The sequence below is a fragment of the Balaenoptera acutorostrata genome, chromosome 9 (genome assembly GCF_949987535.1).
Source record: "Balaenoptera acutorostrata chromosome 9, mBalAcu1.1, whole genome shotgun sequence".
Taxonomy (NCBI): domain Eukaryota; kingdom Metazoa; phylum Chordata; class Mammalia; order Artiodactyla; family Balaenopteridae; genus Balaenoptera; species Balaenoptera acutorostrata.
Window position 1 is genome coordinate 56,103,002 of NC_080072.1, and position 14,693 is coordinate 56,117,694.

Consider the following 14,693-nt stretch of genomic DNA (forward strand, 5'->3'; position numbering starts at 1 on the left):
GAACTTTGCCACACCATGTAAACCATACCAACTCACCTGCTAGAGGGTGAGATACCATGTGGACCAGAACCGAGTTATCTCAACAAAGGCTCCAGAGTCCAGCCAAGATCAGCAGAGTTTCCTCTCACCCACAACTGACCACAGATGTATGAGTGAGACCAGCTGAGTCCAGGGACATTTCCAGCTGGACCTATAGGCTTGTGAGCAATAATAAATGCTTATCATTTTACACCACTGGGTTTGGGGGGATATTTGTTACACAACAATAGCTTACTGATTAAAAAATGCATAAATAAATGAGTGGAAGTAAATGTATGATGCAAACACAACATAGAGGAGGGAGAGATGGAATGCCTGCCTCTTGGTCCTCTCACCTTATACACGTCATGGTTGCCCAGAACAGCATCAAACAGTGTGTAGAGGTCATTGAGCAAGCCCACCACCTCAATGGGCTCACTCAGGGCTGAGATGGTGGTAAAGCCTACAGTGTCACTGAAGTATATGGTAACCTGGTCAAAGTACTCTGGCTCCACGGTCGCCCCCATTTTCAGAGCTTCAGCCACAGACCTGAAGGGATGGGTAGGGCCAGAGTCACAAAGTGGGAGGACCCTCTTTCCACAGTTGGAAGTGAGAGAGGGATATTTGGGGGAAAATCCTGGGTTGGGTGTCAGGGGATCTGGGATAGCTCTGTTGGTGTGCTGGCTTCCCTCCAGCAAATACCTGCCCCTCTCTGGACATTATTTCCTCTGAGGTCAGATGGGGGACCCTGTGCCTTGTCCTTGTTCCCTAGGGAAAGAGGCAGCAGAAATTCAACACTCATGTGCCCCCAGAAGTGCCTAATACATGTAAGCGTTTTATTAAAATATGTTGGATAAATAAACAATGAATGAATTGAATGAATTCATGGAACCCAGATTTACTGAGCACCTACTATGTCCCAGGTCCCATGCTCAGAGCCACTGAGGCTAGAGGCACAATCAAGTCCACTCACGGCAGGAGCATCTGAGAGAGCAACCCTTCCATCTTCTGTCTCTCCAACCCCAGCTCCTCAGTCCACTCCTGGATCAGGTCCTCCAGGTTCTGGGAATACTTCTCCAGCATCCGCAGCATAGAGTCAGCAACACTGGTCTTCTTGCCTTGGTTGATGCTTTTGAACTGAAAATGGAATGAAAATCCCAATTTGTCCATGAAGGTCAGCACACTCGGCCCTCAGGTTGAGAATCTGGGCCACAGGAATGAACCAGACATAGTCCCTGCCTGGAAGAGCCAGATGGTGGGGAGCAGATATGTAATAGACCAGGGGTGGCAACTCTGACAAGCGAAAGCACAGATGGCTGGGAGGAAAAATGGGTTGGTTCTCTATGAGGTGAACAGGCAGGGAGAGGACTTTGCACAGGAAAGTTTGCCCAGCATTGCATCACCATTAACAAACACATTGGTTCTCACAAAAACACTGTGGAATAGGCAGTCTTTGTTCTCAAAGATAAGTGGATGGATGGATGAAGAGATGGGTAAATAGATAAAAGCAATGTATGTAGATTATTTACGTATATAATCTATTTCTACCTCTTTATTTCTCTCCTTTTTCAAAAAATTGTTTACAAAATAAAATAATAAATATGTACGGGCACTGGGACCAAAGGAGAGTAAAGGTTAAAAAAAAAAAGTTAATCCAGGAGTGAGGTCTATATGCAAAATGCATGCTAGAATTTGGTCACAATTTTGGATATGAGCTTCCTAGCAACAAAGAAAAGAGGGAAATAGAGATTACATAACTATGGAGTCCATGAGACAATGGAGTATTAAACTAGTTGCTCAAAAGGAACACAACTACTGCTGGTGCTGAGCAGAGAGAAGTACCTCTCTTAGGTCGTCATAAGAGGATATTCACATGTTGTTATAAATTGTACCTTCAACAACAACCTTATAGGAAATATGGCACCCCGTTTCCTAGGGAGACTTCCTAGAACCTTCCCCAGTGTGGTTTGCACGTTCCCAAAGTGCAGTCAGTAGGAGAAGCAAATTAATGATGATCAAAGTGGAGGGGTTCATTCCTGTCTAAATCCAGCATCTCGACCTTTGTGTGTGTGTAGGTGTGCATATCCAACCTTCATTAATACTGCTTCTCTCAGGCAAATGTCTGTAAAGTAGGGATTAGCAGCAGCCCCTGAAGAGCACCTATTTTGTATTGCTCATCAAAAGCAGAGGCCTAAGCTTTAGAGGTCAGTTGCCATAAGTGTGACAGCTGCTGACCTTGAGACAGCAATATAGACAAGAAGCTGACTGTAAGGTCATCTCTGCAAGGAAGGCCCCCATTTTATAAAGTAAGAAATAAAGGATCTGAGAAATATAACTTATTATAGGACAACGTAATGGTGGAACAGAGTTTCAAACTGAGGTCTATTATATATTAATGCTATCATCAGCTACCCTTCTGAATTATTTTATCATTTGGAATGTGTTTTCCATTGTTTCCCTTGCATTGCCCAGGAACAAAATCATAGGATCTACAAATAACAATCATTTTCTTCTTCCTTTACAACGTTCATTTTCTTGCTTAATTGCATTGGCTGGTACTCCCAGAACAATGTTATATGAACATAGCCCAAGTCTTTCGACTTCAAGGTCAGTGCCCTTTCTCCTCATTCTCTCCTCAGAAAATTACTTTTTTTTTTTTGGCTTGGTTATTTCACTTGATGGTCACACCAACATGTCAAGTTAGACCAGAGTTAGTCTTTCTAGGCATCACCTAAGGAGATCTGAGGCTCAACAGTGCAATCAGTTTGGCCAAGATCAAGTAGTAGGTAAGTGGGAGCATAGATCTGAAGGCAGGCCTTCTGACCCTTAGCCTCCCCACAATGTGACGTAATTCTCACCTTCTGCATGTGACGCATATCATGTGCCTGTCTCTGCCTTCTCTGCCACTGAGCCTTAGGCAGGCTCACCCCTCACTCAGGGCAAGAGCTTTCTCCCCTACCTCGCTAGCTATGGCAGTCTCTGACCCCTGGAAAGATTCTCGGCTGGTGTTATAAGAACTGGTTGCTCGTCCTAGCTCTGCAACCCACCCTCACAGTGGCCACTGAGAGCTCATTCACTCTGAGTCCAGATTTCCCATAGGACACCTGTGTGCTTCTCCTGTCTTCCTGCCTCTCTCTCCCTCATCACCTGTCTGCAAGCCCTTCTCGCTCACTGAACCTCTCCTTGGCAATGTTCCACTGCGGCTGGGAAGTGGAGGGCAGGAACGGGAGGCACAAAGATGTCACCTCAGGCTTGATGGGTTGCTCTGTGGGAGCCATTAGCCAGCTCAGTCAGGCCCACACACGCCACCACCACCCTGCAAACTCGTACAGGCTTGCTTCCCCCCTCCCAGTGCAGTCCCCAAGGCAGGCCTGGGGGGCCCCAGTCCCCCTCATATCTTCCATCCCCTGATGCGGGGAACCAGCGCTGCCTACACAGCCACAAATGGCCCCTCTGCTCTGGTGCCAGGAGGCCTGGCACAGGGTTGGGTCCCCAGCATCAGCACTGCACAGACAAACCTGGGTTTGGGTTCCAGCCCCACCTTTCACTCCCTCACTTACCTTTGGCAAGTCCCCTCACCGCACTGTGCCTGGGTTTCTCTCTTGTAGAGCCCAGATAACAGCAATGCTTCCTTGGAGAGCTATCATTAGGGTTAAATGAAGTAAGCACAGCACTTAGCACAGGTCTTGGTGCTCAGGAAGGCAAATGTCCCTGAACCCAGAGTTCTGAGAAAGCTTCCTCAGATGGTGGACCTCGGGCCTCACCCTCAGCGATGACGATGCTGGCCCATTGCCCCCTTTCTGCACAGTGGTTCCAGGCCCCGGGGAGAGCGCGGGGCCCCCACTGGGGAAAGTGAGGTGAACTGATCAGCCGTTTCTTGTGAGCAGCCAGCTCCTCTGGGGACACTGACCTGGGTACAGATCTGGTCCAGGTTGGGTCTGTCCTCCGGAGCCTCCTCCCAGCACTGCTCCATCAGCTGGATGCACTCAGGTGGCCCGTGGTCAGCAGACACCAGTGGCCGGCACAGGAGAGGGGGAGACACCACCTTCCTGATGATTTCTGCAACAAGCACGGGCCAGGCAGTGGGGCTGAGGTCCCCAGGAGGGCTGATGGGAAGGGGTGGGCCTGGGATCCTGAGAGGGAGGGCAGGGTGGGCCCGTGGGGTGCAGACATCAGGCCCCGAGGGTATTCCTCAGCCCCTTGATCTGTGCCCCGGGACGTGCTGGCCAGTGGACCAGGATCACTGTTTTCCTGGGTCTGCCCCAGAGTGTGGCCGGGGAAGGGGTCTCAGCCTGGGAGACGGGTGAACAGGGTTTGAATTCTGGATCCGCCACCACCTCTCTATGAGATGGTGAACAAGACAGCAATCTCTCTGAGCCCCAGTCTCCCCGTCTGTGAAATGAGCTTAATAAACTGCCTTCTTAAGAGGGGTGCTGAGGGAGGAGATGACAGATGCTAGATCTTGGGGTACTAGGTTCACTCCAACCCCTAAACCCTGCACAACTTGTTACTGCTCTGTTACCAGCAATGACCACGAATGTGCTTGAGACCTGCGCAGTGCAGCTCTTTCTACCAGCCCTGCCACCTGGAGGCTGTCTGGTACCAACTCTCCACAAGTGTGAAGCAAGACTCTATGCTTATCATTATCACCATCATGATGACTATTTTCCCAGGACCACCCCTACTGTGGATCTTCCTGTCCCCGCTCCACATGGTGAAGACCACAGACTAAGTCGAGATCAGATAGATCAACAATCCAGCTCCGTCTCTGCCACTTGCCATCACTCTGTGCCTCGGTTTCCCCACCTAAAAACCAATGGAAATAACCCCACTTCGGGAAGCTGTAGTGGGGCCTGGGGGAGCTGAGAGATTCACAGGAGCACCGGGAGGAGGTGAGGCTGGGTACCAAGCTCAGGCTCTCAGCAGCACAGGAGAGGACTTCGAGATTATCCACTTATATTCTGTACAAGTTATGCCATCTCTCTGAGCCTCAGTTTCCTCACCTATCAAAAGGGCATAATGATAGTACAGACCACACAGGGTTGTTAGAGGTACAGCAGGTTAGTCTCTGAGGAGGGCTGTGATCTTCCTCAGAGACGGTGAGGAGGTGGGTCCCTTGGAACCAGTGAGGAGAAGCTTCTTTCTGGATTTCCCTTGGTTGGCCTCCTTGTTGGGGGCAGCCCATGATTCACTGTCCCATTTTACAGACAGGGAAACTGAGGTTCCGGGGTAGTAAACTAGGTCACCCACAGCCACAGGGTCAGTAACAAGCAGACGCCGGAACTGAGCCTGATCGCCTCCCAGCCTGCACGATTTTCTCTGCCCAGAGGTTCCCGGTCTGCAGGCGTCAGACCCTGAGGGCCTCTGAGTAAAGGGTCTGGGAAGCTGTATGTGCTTGCAAAGGAGTGTGTGCAGATGGAACCAATAATATCACACACACACACACACACACACACACACACACACGTCCAGCTCTTTTTCAAAAGTATTTGGATGGTGTTGTGATGCGTAAAATACAGATCCATTTCAAAGTGTTGCTGATTTCAGAGCAGATTTTTGTCTTTGGGCATTTCCTCAGTCAGCGGATATTAAAAGTCAAATCGTAGCATGTGAGGCTCCAAACTTTTTTGTCATTAAAGTGGAGTCCTCACAGGCAAGCATGTTGGGAACCCCTGGCCCAGGCCAGGCCGGGTCTCGTGTTCCCTCCCCATGCCGGGCCCGCCGTCCACACCCCATGCATCACTGTGATGGATCAGCCCTGCTGGCCACTGACCGGGTAGGCTGCACAGCCAGCTCTGTGGAGAAGTTGCTCCGTCGATGACTCCAGGAGAGTTTAGGGCAAGAGCGCTGAGCTCACCCAAATCCTAGACCCATGGCTTCCCGCTAGGGAATCCCTTCCCCTCTCTGAGCCTCACTTCATTCATCTCCGAAAAGAGTGCACTAGCCCACCTCACAGGGTTGTCCAATGGAATAACGCATATGAAAGTGCTTTGGAAACCACAAGTATCCCCCCCAACCACGACAGGATCTTAAAAAGATGCTATTTCTAAGAGCAAGGAGGTCTGCTTCCAAATGGGAGAGTCAGGAGAGAACATGGGATTCCCCACTAGCACACCCCTAAAACCGCCCAGGGCCCACCGTATGCCAGGCACTTTGTCTAAGGCATTTCACTGAATCCTCACAAATACTCTGGGAGGCAGGCATCATGGTCCCCATTTTACAGATGAGAAAACTGAGGCTCAGAGCCTGAAAGAGATTTACTCAGAGTCACAAGGTGAACTGGTGTAGAGCTGGTCTCAAGTCCGTGTCCCCCAAAGACTATGCTCTTGACATTTTACCACCTGACACCAGGAAAACTGCAGCCAGGGAGTAGCAGGTCCAGGACTGACAGCCCAATCCAGGGGTGACCCTGGGGTTCCAGACCTCGCCCCTAAAGCATGAGAAGCCCCGGTCTGAAGGGCCCTGCACGGTGGCATGGCTGACAGACCCATCTGGCTGGTCCCCCCTCTCTCAGCAGGCAGATGTTGCCGGGGGTAGCAGAGCAGTTGAGGAGAGTTGAACAAACGGCATGACCAAGCTCCTTCCCTTCCCACTCTTCCACCCCATAAATCTGGGGCCTGGAATGCTCATTATTCATGGAGCAATGCTTTGTGGAGAAAAGAAGCGAGGCCAGGCCTCCCCGTGAGTTAAAGGTTATCCATCTGGGGTGGGAGGGGTGGTGGGTTCTGCTCCATCCCTGCCTGTACTGCGGGCCGAGATGCAGGGTATCTGTGAGACAGGTCCCTGGAACGGGACAGAGGCAGCAGGGGGACAATTAGAAGAGCAGCCTAGAGTCCAGGGAGCCCTGACAGAGAACACAGAAGGGGAGGAAATATTTCTGAAGTTGGGCCCTGGCACTGGGGTCAGAAGAGAAAATGCCTAAGACCAGGTGATGATGAGGAAGGTGTGAGTGATTACACCCAAAAGCAGGGGGACAAAGATGCTCTTCAAGGAGCCCCACTCAGGCAGAGGACCAAGCCCCCAAATACTGAGCCGACTGGTGACATCAGGCATGGACCAGATGTCTGACACATTTTAAAATCTGATCCCCACTATAAAGATGGGAAAACTGAGGCTCAGAGAGGGTAAGTGATTTGTGTAAGGTCACGTAGTAAGTAAGTGATCCAGGGGGAGAACTGAGGTCTACATAGACTCAAAGTCTGTGCTGGGCAGCCCGGTGGTTAGGGCATGAGCACCTCTGGACACGGCAATGACATTGGGAGAGGAAGGAAGGGGTTGGGCTTATACCCAGAAACCAACGTCTTTAGCCCTGGAGCTGGTCAGCTGCCATTTTGGCAGAGTTGCCGAAGGCTGCCTGGCTTAAGTCAAAGAAACCCAGTTCTTGCTGTCAAACCAGGCATGTGTGTCTGTGTGGTTATCTTCAGGCCCCAATTTCCTGATGCTCACAGAGCTCCTCAACTACGTGGGGTCTCCGCCCGAGACAGGCCAAGGAAGGAGGCAGAGGATACTGTGCCTTCCGCTGAGAGCCGTGGGGAACCATAGGGCGGGCCCCAAGTCAGCACCTCCTGCAGGATGATGCCGATGCTGAAGGTGTCTCCTTTGAGGGTGCCCCGCCCGGGATCCCCGGGCCCCCGCAGCAGCTCCGGAGCCGTCCACAGCAGCTCTGCAATCACAGGATGAGGCCACACAGCCGTCACCCGCTGACCACCCAAGCTGGGCGGCACTTCACACATGTGGTGTCGTCGTCCTGTCCCTACAGCCCCGGAGGAGGGAGGTGCTTCTGTCCTCCCCCATTCACAGGTAAGGGCCCCGAGGCTCAGAGGGGAAAAGCCATCACCTCAAGGTCACACCACAGGAAGTACCGGAGCACCGGACATCTCCCCCTCTCCCCTTGCCTCACAAGCACCCAGTGTAAACAGAGGTCTCAGAACCTACTGGCAGCCTCCTGCCCACCCCTGAGCTGACCTTCCGGGGCTGGCCGGGGGCGGGGAGCCCGCTGAGCGTCCAGGAGCTCTGCATAACCATGGTCAGTGACCTGCAGCACAAAGCGTCCAGCCACAACACAGTCTCGGGACTTGAGGCGGCCGTGAGGGAAATGCCGATGGCCAGATACCACACCCCCTGCGGTGGAATAATGGGGGTCCCTGAGGCCTGTGGTGAATGAGAAGGACCCCTGCTTCTCTCAGAATTCCCACGGACCCCAGGAAACCTTCCTGCCTCCCTCACCCTTTGCCACACTGTCAGATTTTTCTCAGTTAGCCAAAGTGGAAAGAGCCCAGGCCTAGGAAATCTGAGCATCTCTTGTCTCCCTTCCCTCCCCATTGCCTCCACAGCTCCAGGTTTGAGAAGAGTTCTCACACGGATCATATCCAGCACCAGGGAGGCCTTGAAAGTCCAGTCCAGCCGCAGATCCTCATTCCGCAGCAGGTCCTCCAGGCTGCCCTGGGCACAGTGCTCCAACACAAGAGCACTGACCCCAGGGGCCACAAAGAAGCCCAGGAAAGTGGCAATGTTCTCATGCCACAGCTCCCACATCTGCCAGGGCAATGGTCCCCTTAGCAGCCTCCAGGGGATTCTCAAAGTGTGGACATCTGACCCCCAATACTTAGCACCCAGCACACAGCTGAACACAGAGAGGCATCAGAAATGTTGGATGGATGTGATGGGTGGATGGATGGATGGTGGATAAAGGATGAGTGGATGGATGAATAATGAATGGGTAGATGGATGGATGGATGGATAAAGGATGAGTGGATGGATGATGGATGTATGAATGGGTGGATGGATGATGAATGGGTGGATGGGTAAGTAGATGGGTGGATGGATGAATGAATGAGCCAGCGAAATGAGTGTGTGGAAGCATCACAGATGAATAAGTGAATAGGCTGTAGCCAACTCCACAGAATAGGGATCTAGGACTATTCTCAACCTAAGTGACATCATGGACCTAGAAACTTTGTAAGTTCCCTCCCCAAGACTCAGAGACTGATGAGCAGAAGAGCAGAAGAGATCAGGCACAAGCAGTCCAGCAGGTCAGAGAGCTCGAATCCAGCCAGCAAGGCTAGCATTCACCCGAGCAGGAAAGATGAAACCATTGTCTGGCATGGCCTTCCTCGCTAAAACAGTTCAGGGGTCAACTAAGTGGAGGAAACCTCAATACTCTTCCCCCTCCTTAGAGATTTGCATGCTTATTAGCATACACGGTGAGGTAAGAATGGCCTCAAATCCTTTGACACTCCTGCTTGCAAGAGCTTGGGCCTCTGACCCCTCCCCTTGAATCTGAGCAGGCTCTGTGACACTGTGACCAATAGAACACGGTGGAAGTGATCTTGCATGTTTTGGGTCCAGGTCTTAGGAGACTGACGGCTTCCATTTCCTGTTTGTTGGCGCCCTCTCAGTTGGAGGCCTGAATGCTCATAAGAAGTCACTCTACCCTGAGTCACCACACTGGCGAGACCACGGGGAGAGGCCCTGAGAGTACCCACGGTGGGAAGGCATGTCATGATGAGTCCTCTCTTCCAACCACGCAGCCAAGGCCCCAAGCATGCAAGTGAAGCCATCTGAGGCCTTCTAGACAGGGTGTCAGCAAACTTTCCTGTTAAAGTCCAGATGGTAAATATTTTCAGCATTGCAGGCCTTGCAATCTCTGTCACAAATACTTCTACCATTGCAGTGTGAAAGCAGCCATAGAGAGTTACATAAACGAACCCATTGGCCCATTGCTGAGAGAAGCCCCGGGGTAGACCCACGCAGGCAGTGCCCAGGCCCAAGCATGGCTGTGTTCCAATCAAATTTTTTTCTACAAAAACAGGCAGTAGACTTGGTTTGACCTGAGAGCCAAGCACTGACAGCCCATTTACAAGCCGAAAAACCACTGAGTGACCCCCAATACAGGTCAAGTGGAACTGAAGAACTGCTTGGCTGAGCGCTGCTCAAATTTCCTACCCACAAAATTGTAAGATATTATAAAATGGTTGATGTTTAAAGCCACTACATTTTGGGATAAGTTGTTACACAGTCATAGATAACCAGAACAGCATAGTAAAGGTTCTGAGAAGTCCTGTATCTAAGCCAAGAAACTTCCAAACTCATTTGCCCACAGATAGAACCTTTTCTTTTAAGAAACATCTACACATATTGATTGCAAGATTCCCACTGGGAAATGCCTAACCTAAACCTCCAGACACTGAATCTCTCCGAAGCTGATTTCAGATGGTGGTGGTGTTGGAAATAATAATAAAATCCACAATTTTCCAAAGGCACTCTACCTGCCAGAGACAGTTCTAGGTTATTTCATCTGTTCTCTCCAATCCTCATAATTCCCCTGGGGTGGATTTCATCAGCTCCATTTTACAGGAAAGCTAAGTGTCCTATGGAGGCAGGATTCCATCTCAGATCTTCCTGACTCAAATCTTATGCTCTGTCCTCCATCCCACAGTGCTTCTCAGGATGGTGACCATCTCGGGGGTGAAGGGGTTTATGTGAGTAGTGACGATAGGTGACTGGAAGCTCCCCGAGGAAAGGAATCCTGTCTCTTTTCTCCACTGCTGTGTCCCCAGAGCCCAGAGCATAGGCGGTGCTCAAAAAATGGTGGACAAATGAATGGATGTGTAGAGGGATGGAGGATACAGTTGAGGTCCTTCAGTGGTGCTGACTGTACCATGTGATGATAGTGATGAAGAGGATTGTGCCCCTCGTAGTCATGGTGATGATCATACTGGTGGTGATGTGACGCTGGGAATGCTGGTGTGTGATGCTGACAGTGACGGGGTACATCTGTGATGACAATGGGGCAGTGATCATGATGATAGGAAGCACTTCCTTTTTTGAGGCTAGAAGCTTCTGCATTGAGTAGAGACCAATCCAGACCAGTAAGGGTCTCCTGACAGCACCCCGTCCGCAGCCCACCCTCCACGCCCTCTGCAGCTCTACCTTTCTCAGGAGGCTGAGGCAGCTCGGCCGCAGCTCAGGGGCTGTGTCAGCTTCAAACTTCTTCAGCCACACCCACTCTCCCTGTTTAAGAAAAGACAACAAGAGTTCACCCGCTGCTGGTCCCCAACTCGGGCAAACCCTCAGCCTCTCTCAGCCTCAGCTTCTTCCCCATAAATGTGCTCTTTCTGTGTGCTTCAAGCCAGGAAGAGCCCGGCCAGTGGAAACTAGTCAGACTTTGTCTCCTTTGGTTGGCAGACCTGAGTTCTAGTCCTCACTCTACCATTTCTAGCTCTGCGACCTCAGACAAGGGACTTCAGTTTTCTGAACTTCATGTCCCAATTCTGTAAAGCGAGGATGACACCCACACCCACATGGAGAGGGCTAACGAGATAGTGGATAGAAAGTGCGTTAGCTCCCAAGGCCGAGGTCGGCTTCACTCTGCAGGCCTCTGGCACCTATGACACCCCAAACCCAGCGAAGTGAGGGGGTCTCTGTGACCCAGGAACCCTAGGGGAGGAGAGATGGGAGGGTGAGAGAGGCGGGGGCCTTGGGCAGGGGCTCTGTCCTCGCCCAGGGCTTTCTGTAACCTTAGCCTTCTCTCCCCTCGTCACTGATGGATTTCTGCCTCAGCCTCGCCCGCAGCTCATTCAGAGGAGCAGACAAAACATGCTTTGTACATCATTAAAGCCTCCTTTCAGCAGAAGAGAAAAATGATGGGATTCCCCAAGGGAGAAGGTGGAAAAGAAGGAGCAAGAGCCTCATGCTGCTTCCCCTAGAAATAATTAGCCCGGTTCATCAACCGTGGGGCGCGGAAGAGGAGAGTCAGAGCATCAGTCAGTTGTTGAATTTGAGAACCCAGCCCCTGAGAAATCACAGTGTCCTCAGCAACTTTAAAATCTTGCTGGTCTCACCTCTGACCTTCCAGCTTCCGTGTCAGCTGGTGGCCCAGGCTCTGTCCAGAGGCTATCCTGGGCTGGGTGCTGCCCCCAACTCAGGGCCTCAGGGACCCAGGATCTCACTGTCCCTTGCCAAAGCAAACAGGAGGGTGACCTAGGTTGGCCCATTGCTGAGAGAAGCCCCAGGGTAGACCCACGCAGGCAGTGCCTAGGCCCAAGTAGCAAGATGCTGAATAAATACTGTGGATCCCTGTCAATGATTATCCTACTTCTTGCACACTCTCCACGATGGGCCACTCACTACCTCTTTTGGCAGCCAATTTCAGTGTCATTCACTTTGACTGTTAGAAGGGCCCTCCTTACACTGAATCTAAACCTCTCCAGCTTTCATATCAGGATTGGGTGTGAAAAGGCTGCTCAGGACCGCTGGGCAAGGTGGAGAGGGCTACTTTGCTTGGGCAACCCCAGCTTCAGCCTGGGCTGGCAAGGTGGTGAAATGCCAGGCCCTGTTCTGGAGAGAGGACATTGACCTCCACTGCCACAGAAGTTCTTTCTTTGCCTCCCTCCCTTCCTTTCTTTTGCTGAAGGATAAGCACTGTCTGTCTGCCCGCTGATGAATCTCCCCCAATTTGAGTTAAGTCCAGATAATAATAATAGCACTGAATAGCTTGTAGTACTCACTATACTATTATACATTGTATTGCACTAAACACCTATGCTAAGGATGTCACGTGTTTCAATTCAGTTATTCTGTACAATGACCTCTAGAAGTAGGTACGGTCATGACCATGATTTTGTGGAAGAGAAAGCAGAGAGATAGGCAACTGTCTGTGAGTGGCAGAGCCTAGGTTCAAACCCAAGCCGCCTTGCTCAGGCATCTGGGCTCCCAACCATCGTCCACCCTGCCCCTCACCCAGGCTCCTAGAAAGGAAGCTTGACTTGCGATCTGGAGGAGGTGAGGGAAGAAGCATAGACAGGAAAGCAGTCCAGGCCTAGGGAGCCGCAAGCACAAAGGTTCTGAAGCAGGAGTGTGCCTGGTGTATTCAACGGGAGGGCAGAACCACATGTGAGGAAGACGGAGGGCCGGGAGCTGAGGGCAGAGAGGGCACTGGCTGGACTCCGGGCAAGGGGGGCATCTGCAGGCTCTGAGCAGGGGAGAGCCAGATCTGACTATGTTTTCCGAGGATCCTCCAACCTGCCACGGTGAGGTCCAGGACAAGAGCAGAAGCAGGGAGGCCTGCGGGGAGGCCGCTGCAGTAACCTAGCGAGAGACGATGGGGGCCTGGACCAGGGAGGAGACAGGAGAGTGGTGAGCAGGGCTCTGCTTCTGGGCGAATTCTAAAGATGGAGCCCCAGGGTGCTGCTGACAGGCTGGGTGTGGGGTGTGAGGAGACGAGGGTGCCTGGGCCTCTGGGAGGATGGGGTTGCCATTACCTGCAGTGGGGAAGACAATGGGAGGAGGCCGGGGGGCAGATCAGGAGTTCAATTTCAGACAAAGTCAAGTTGGAGATGCCAATTAGGCACCCAAGTAAGAGAGGCCGCTGAGGGGTGGGGGGAGCCTGAATGAAACATCGTCCCAACCCTCATGGAGCTAATATTCTCGAAGACCAGCCCCAGGCTCCACTCTCTGGGGGATTCTGTCTGGTGGCAGAGGCGGGAACAGCAGAGATAACACCACACAATGTGGTAAAGCCGTGATGGAGGCAGCCAGGGGCTGCTGGAGCCCAGAGAACTCTACAGACACCTCCTCCATCAGCCCTGGCTCGCAGACTTTACCCTCTGACAGGTATTCATTCATTCATTCAACAAATCCATCAGCAATCGTTTCTGGAACATCCACTGTGTGCTGAGCTCAGTGCCGAGAATTGAAGATGCAACGGCAGATGACAGACACGGTCACTGCCAGCCAGCACTGTGATGGAGCTCACGGTGTACTGGGGGGTCAGGGGTGAGGGCCAGTGCTCTAAGCCAGTGCAGGGACGATGGTTCATTCATTCCTCCTTCCCTAGGGCTGAGCACAGTGCCTGGTGCCTAGGAAGTCCTCAATCAATATTTGTGGAGGAAAAGAGAGACAAAGAAACTGTTGGGTGAAGGCTTCTTCTTATGAGCTCCCATTAGTCTGGGGACAGATGGCACTGGTCCTCCCCAGTGCAGGACACACACCCTGTGAAGTCGTGCACCCAGAGGCTATGGGGAGCACAGAGGTGGGCTCCCAGCCCTGACTGCAGAGTTGTTCTGTAAGGAAAGGAAGGATTTAGCCAGGCAAAGTGGGAGCACTCGAGGAAGAGGAAAATGCACATGCACAGGGAGGCCAGAAAGGGTGGCATGTGTTTGGGGAAAGGAGAAGCGAAGCAGTGTTGGGAGATGGAGCTAACAGAGCAGCAGAGCCAAGGTCACGGGGTGGGGTGGCTGCTGAAGGTCTGGGGCGGGCAGGGACATAAGCGAGCCTGGCCAGACCTGAATCTACCCACCGACGGTGGTAACTGTAACTAGGTGTGCACTAGGAAGTGTGGGTGCACTTGCGTATACATGTAGATGTGTGCTCATCTCTATCTACCTATGTGCTTGCATGTCAGTGCAATTCCATCAGGGATGAAAATCCAGGTAGATGAATGTCAGAAATGAGAACATGTGGGCCTCACAGCTCACACTCCCCAGTGGTCATGAGGTAAAGGGAATCCTGCACTTGGAGTCGAAGACTGGAGGCCTCCCTGTGTGACCCTGGGCAAGTCACCTAACCTTTCTGAGCTTCAGCTGTCCACTGGGGCCCACAGAGGACAGTGTCCTTGTCACAAGGCTGCGGTGCAGTTTAGGAGAGCTGAGACATGGGAACGTGCTCTGTAAATG

The 14,693-nt window shown here is 51.9% G+C and overlaps 1 protein-coding gene across 1 annotated transcript in view; it reads right to left on the bottom strand.

Moving 5' to 3' along the window:
* LOC103002685 (guanylate cyclase 2D-like) overlaps window positions 1–14,693 on the bottom strand; it is a 51,364-nt gene that overhangs the window by 23,557 nt on the left and 13,114 nt on the right. Inside the window, 10 exon segments of the mRNA XM_057553267.1 lie at window positions 375–567; window positions 992–1,155; window positions 3,929–4,077; window positions 7,532–7,681; window positions 7,984–8,139; window positions 8,379–8,553; window positions 10,951–11,063; window positions 13,042–13,107; window positions 13,215–13,280; window positions 14,586–14,643. Coding sequence (XP_057409250.1) covers window positions 375–567; window positions 992–1,155; window positions 3,929–4,077; window positions 7,532–7,681; window positions 7,984–8,139; window positions 8,379–8,553; window positions 10,951–11,063; window positions 13,042–13,107; window positions 13,215–13,280; window positions 14,586–14,643 — 1,290 coding nt within the window.